General features: G+C 68.2%; 1 protein-coding gene across 1 annotated transcript in view; it reads left to right on the top strand.

Moving 5' to 3' along the window:
- The first annotated feature begins 54 nt into the window (after window positions 1–54).
- The window catches only part of BMP1 (bone morphogenetic protein 1), a 13,869-nt gene continuing 8,077 nt past the window's right edge, over window positions 55–5,846 (top strand). The window contains exons 1-2 of the mRNA XM_026042327.1: window positions 55–190; window positions 5,706–5,819. Of these exons, the coding sequence (XP_025898112.1) occupies window positions 55–190; window positions 5,706–5,819 (250 nt within the window). The remainder of the gene's footprint in view (window positions 191–5,705; window positions 5,820–5,846) is intronic.

The raw sequence follows: 5,846 nt of genomic DNA, 5'->3' as shown, positions 1-5,846 counted from the left end.
AAAAAAAAAAAAGAAAAGGAAAAGAGCCGCCCGCCCTCGCGGCTGCCCAGAGCCATGGCCGGGCCGCGGGGCTGCGCGCTGCTGCTGTGCGTGCTGCTCGCCCGCGCCGCCCGCTTCCCCGACTACCCCGACGTGCTGGACGACGAGGAGGACGCCGAGCCCCTGGACTACAAGGACCCCTGCAAGGCGGGTAGGGACAAAGCGGAGCGCGGGGCGGGCGCGCGCGGAGGGGGCGCGCTCCGTCCCCGCTCCCCCCCGCAACCCGTGGCCCGGCCCGTGGGCGCGGGGGCTCCGCGGGGACCCCACCCGGTGCCGGCTCCGGTGGGGGCGGCCGGTCCGTCCCTGCTGCGAGCGGCCCCCGCGGCCAGCGCGGCACCGAGAGCGGGGCCCGGAGCCGCCGGTCGTTACCCGCGGGCGGCCCCGGCTCCTGCCGGGCGTTGCTGAGCTCTTAATCACGCTTTGGAAGTGCCCAGAGGCCCCGGTGAGTGCCGAGACGCTGCCGAGCCAGGCAGGGGAGATGCGAGGGGAAACTGAGGAACAGGGGAGACCACCCCCCACCTCTCCCTACAGGCACAGGGGCTTGGGTCCCATGGGATGGTCCCACATGCAGGACGGAGGGTCGTGTCTTTCTCTAACAGCATTGTTTGCGCTGGAAGGTGCCTGTTGATATAACTCTGTCTACAGGAGGTTTTTCTTCTGGCCCGAACTCCTTCCCTTCCTGCCCTCCCGGGCTTGCAAAAGCGCCTGGGCTGAGCTGGCCGCAGGCTCTGCTCACTTGTGTCTCACCAAGCGCGCGGCAGGGACGGGACGTTGCTTGTCCATGAGAGGAATTGCTCGGGAATGACTTTCCCAAGAGAGGAAGGGCCCCTTATCCTGCCGGTCCCACACACACCGACATCCTGGTGACTCCTGCCAGCACCGGCGGGGCGGCCGCTTTCCCCCTTGCGTGCCCAGAGTGGGAGGATTTGCCCCTGGAGCTCAGGGACCCACCGGGACTCGTGCTGGCACCCGCCGGGCTCGGCCTTCGCCCTGCGCGCGGAGTCACTGTTGTTGTTTGGAGGTGAGCGGGGCAGTGAGATTCCCTGGGATTTGGGCAGCACCGGAAACAGCTGAGCGCTGGGGCCTCGCCGCCGGCTCCCGGCGCGAGGAGGCGGCGGGAGGGGACGAGCTGCGGAAGGAATCTGGTTTTCTCCGCACGGCTCGTGCCAGAGGTATCCTGAGGCCGCCCGCCCAGGCAGGACAGCGGCTCCGGCCGCCCCGTGCCCTGCACCAGCCCTGCCCCGGTGTCAGTGGCCGGGCAGAAAGAGCTGCCGGTGCCATCTGCTCATCCGCTCTGGCCATCCCAGCACCTACAGGGACTTGGCTGGGAGCTGTGGCCCTTGGAGCAGCCCCCGATATCCAGAGGGAGCAGTTGGCCCTCGCTGTCCCTGGCTGGGCTGGCGGGATGTGCGGGTCTCTGTGCTGGTGGTGAGCAGTGCACGGCCCCGCTCGCAGCCTGCCCACTCCCCGGGGCACCCGTCGGAGACCGGAGCCGCCTGCCTTCCCCCTGGAGCTGCCTGCGGAGCCGCGCTGGGAAAACAGCCCTGCTAGTGCTTGCTCAGAGCTGTGTGTTTGCGAAGGGCTAAGCAAACACGGCCGGCGGGCTGCGTGCTCTGCTCCGAGCGGGAATGCCGAGGCCGGCAGCGCCGCCCGCACGGCGGCTCCCGCGGGACACGGGGCTCGGATCCGGCGGGGATGGCCCCGCAGCGGCAGCCTCGCTCGCCAGCCGTGCCTGGAGCGCGCTGGCTCCGGCCGCGGGGCTTCACCTAGATTACACTTTCCAGGCGGAGCCGCCGGAGGCTACTGCTTGCAGTCACACTTGTCAGGCTGCCCAAAAATATTTTCCAGCCGTTATATGTCACTTATTCATGCCGGCTAAAACCCGCCCGCGGAGTCGGGGCCGGCGGGAGGCCTGCGCTCCAGGGCAGCACAGGGATCCTGTGGAGCTCCCCTGGGATCCGCTTTATCCATGTGCACTGGGCCGTGGCCTCGGAGGAGTCTGGGGGTTCGCGTCCCCGCTGCCACCTGCCTGCTCCGTGACGCCCCGGGAAAGCCTCCTGCTGTGCATTCCCGCCGGCAGCTCGTGTCCAGTGGGAGATGGCACTTCCTGAGGCTTATCCACTGCTGGGAAACACATGGCCAGCACGTGGGCAGGAGCAAAGCCACCCTCGGGAAGGGATAATGGGGGGACAGGGCACCGTGGCAGAGATTTGGCCCAAGCTTGTACCAACCATCGCCACGGTGTTTGTTCAGCGGCTTTGCCCGGTGAGAGGCAAGGAGAAAATTGCACCCTCCGCAGCGCTGTGTGTGGATTGAAGCCCCTGCTGCAGTGGAGAGCAAAGCTGGGAAGGGAATGGGAGGCGCAGGGTGGCGAGGAGCAGCCGGAGCGATGCTGTGGATTCCCTGCTGGCCCTTTGCTGGCCTTTCTCCTCCGTCTGCTCTTGGAGCTGTAGGAAATCTGCCCCCGAAGCAGGCAGGCTCCGAGACCCGTCCGCAGGGATGCAGGGAGGATGGTGGTGAATGGATGGGGATGCCGAGTCGGTGCTGCATGGGATGCCAAGCGCTGACCTGGCCAAAGCCCGGTCGGATGATGCCCGGAGCTGGGAGCAGTAAGGCTGGGCCAGGACTGTGCCGGCATCCTGGGAATGCACTGCTGGGAGCAGGCAGCGCAGAGAAAAATGGGGCTATTTAAAGGCCCAAATCGACTCCGGAATGAAGGGGCTGTGCTGGCCAGAGCAGGCAGCAGCTGGACAGTGGCCCCAGTGCTGGGACAATGTCCCGAGCACCCCCTCATCCTGCCCTGGCTCAGAGAAGGCACCCAGAGCAGCATGTGGCCACGTTTGCCGTCCCGGTGAGCAGCACGGCGGGCGCTTTCCAGCTCCAGCCCAATCCCAGGGCGGCCGCAGCTCCCGTGCCGCGGCCCCCCGCGTCCCGCGGCCCCGTCGCAGCTGGGCTGGCGCGCGGCGGCGAGGGGGAGGCGCGAGGAGCATTCCTCGCATAGCGAGCGGCTCGCCGGAGCCGGGGGGTGCTGCCCTGCTGCCTCCAGTGCCCGGCAGCACCTCGGCGAGAGCCCCGCTCCTCCTGCGCGACCGAGCACCCACTGCTGCTCCCCATGGCCCGTGAGCGGCCCCCGCGCTGCCCGCGCTCCGAGGCCGCTCGCAGAGCTCCCCGCCGCGCTCGTCGGCCGGCCGCGCTCGGCCAAGGCTCCTCCCGTGCTCTGTTTGTTTTTGCCTGCTCAGCAGGACGCCGCGGCCGTGGTGCGAGCCCCCTCGCAGCGCTTCCCTGCCGGGACGGAGTCTGAGGTCAGCGGGAACGCGGCAGACCCTTGGCACGGAGCCCCGGCCCCTCTCCGCCGCCTGCTCCCAGGGATGCTGAGCACCTCCTGCATCCCCGGCAGGCCGTGGCGGGACAGGGATGTGGGGACAGGGACACGCATGGGGCAGAGGGACCCTGCGAGCCATCGGGAGGGCGTGCGCGCTCTGGGGACACGGTGCTGCAGGGGCTGCCTGGGGTCTGAGTATTTGTCCGGATATTCAGCCCTGCGATTACATCATTGTTCCGAGAACCCAAAGAGCAAACAGAGCAGAATGTCAAAGCGTGGTGCAGGGCTGGGGTACCTCCCGGCTGCTCAGCTGGGACGCGGGTGCACAGGGAGCTCCAGCATCACCAGTGACAGTTCCCGGGCCCCACTGGTGCCCAATGCGGACCTGGGAATCATGCGGATCCTCGGGGCTGGCTGTTGCACAGGGCTGGATGCTGCCGCCTCGGCTTCTGCAGAAAGTGACCATCTCTGGGTGACTAGTGGGTGTCAGATGGGGAAACAGAGGTTGAGGGTGAGCAAAGGCAGCACGGAGATGCTCGCGGCTCGGGGCATGGGGATGCTCACGGTGCAGGGCACGAAGAAGCTCACAAGTCAGGACACGTGGATGCTTAGCGGCTTAGGACATGGGAACGCTCGTGGCTTGGGACATGAGGATGCTCGGGACATGCTCGCAGCTCAGGACACAGGGGTGCTCGCGGTGCAGGGCCCAGGGATGCTCACGGCTCAGGACCTGGGGAAGCTCATGGCTCGGGACACAGGGATGTTCGTGGCTCGGGACACAGGAACACTTGTGTCATGTAGCTTGCAGAAGGGCTCAGGACCCCCTGGTCTCTCCCATGGTGAGGGCGGCCTACCCCTGCCGCTGTGGTCCCCGCGCTGTCCCGACCCTCCCCCCTGCTGCTCCTCACTCCCCTCATTAAGCAGCTTCATTAGCTGGGCCGAGGAGGGGGATGTCTTGCTGAGCCGTGAGAAACCCGCGGGCGCCGCGTTCCCCATGGGCTCCCCCGGGACAGGGCAGCCGGTGGTCACAGATGCTCCCGGTGGCTCCGCTGTGCTCCGCGCACGAGCAGGCGGCAAAGCGCCGCCGCCAGCCCCGATACTGGCGCGAGATAAGCAAGTCGTGGCAGCACGGGAGCCGCCGGCGCCAGCATCCGCAGGGGAATCTGCAGCAGCTCGGGAATTTGGGCAAGCGGCTTCCCGCCCCGCTTCCCTGAGCTGGAGCTGTCCCCAGAGCCGCCTTCGCACCCTGCCGCTCGCTCCTGCAGATGCAAAGGGAGCCCAGGCGTCCGAGTTCCCTTCTCCTGCTATTGCTGCTGCTCCTGCAGCGCGGGGCCGCCCAGGCCGTGTCCCCTGCAGACCTTTGGCTTTGGAAGCACCCAGAGCGGCACGGCGGAGGCAGGACCTTGCTGCTTCCATCCCTGGTGCCCTCCTCGCCGCCGCCGCTTCGCTTTGGGAAACAGCCTTGCGGATGCGGCTTTGGGAAGGGAAAACGATCCGGGAGGCTGGGGCGAGCCCCGACCGACGTGGAAGTTTCTAAATCGGCCGCGCTGGGCTGTCCCTAGCGTGTCTGCGCCAGGAGGGCTGCCAGGAGGCCGCCCGCGCCGCGCGGAGCCGCCCGCGCTCCCTGGCGCAGCCGGCACCAGGCAGGCTTGGGGCCGCTGCCGAGCCGCGAGCCGGGCCCCCGGCCCCTCGCTCGCTCGCCCGGCTCGCTCACGTCTCCCAAATCCCTCGCATATGGTTTCTATACGGCTTGGCCCCGGCGGCGCTTGCTGCGCTCCAAGCGAGCTTACTTTCCCTTGTCCTTCCCGCGGCTCTTGGCGCGGCTGCCCACTCCGCCGGCCTCCCCCACGCTGCCGGCCGGACACGGCCCCTCCGCTCCCGCTTCCGCTCGGCGCTGCTCGCAGCGGCTCCGCTCCCCCTTCCCGGGTGCTCCCGATGTTTCCCACAGAACCCGTGGCTCTAGGGGGATGCACATGCTAATTGCCCCGGCGCTGCTCGCTCCCACATGGTTCTGCTTGTACCCACTGCTTGTCCCGGGATACTTGGGCTGGGAGGAAGAGGAGGAGGAGGAGGAGGAGGAGGAGGAGGAGGAGGAGGAAGGTTGCTGGAGCCAGCATGGCCCTTGGTGCTTGCACGTGCGGTGCTGGGTTAAAACAACTCTGCTACACAAACAATCACGGAAAGCCTGAAAAGACGCGGAGCTGCCTTGATGCAAAGCAGATGCGGCGGCCGGCAGGCACGGAAGCCCAGGGCGGCACGGCCCCCGGGAGCGAGGAAGAGGCCGGGCCTCCTTCATCCCCATGGGGTGGGGATTGCCCCCGTAACAGCCTCCCCCGCTCCGCAGCCGCCTTCCTGGGAGACATCGCGCTGGACGAGGAGGACCTGCGGCTCTTCCAGGTGGAGCGCGTGGTGGACGTGCCGCGCCGCACCGTGCGGCGCCTGCCCGCCGCCCACGCAGGTACCGGCGCCCGCCCGCGGCCCCGGC

Source organism: Nothoprocta perdicaria, unplaced genomic scaffold (genome assembly GCF_003342845.1).
Source record: "Nothoprocta perdicaria isolate Ctin4 unplaced genomic scaffold, notPer1 scaffold_103, whole genome shotgun sequence".
Classification (NCBI taxonomy): Eukaryota; Metazoa; Chordata; class Aves; order Tinamiformes; family Tinamidae; genus Nothoprocta; species Nothoprocta perdicaria.
Note: the sequence above shows the minus strand (reverse complement) of the source record. Positions and strands in the feature narration are given on the sequence as shown.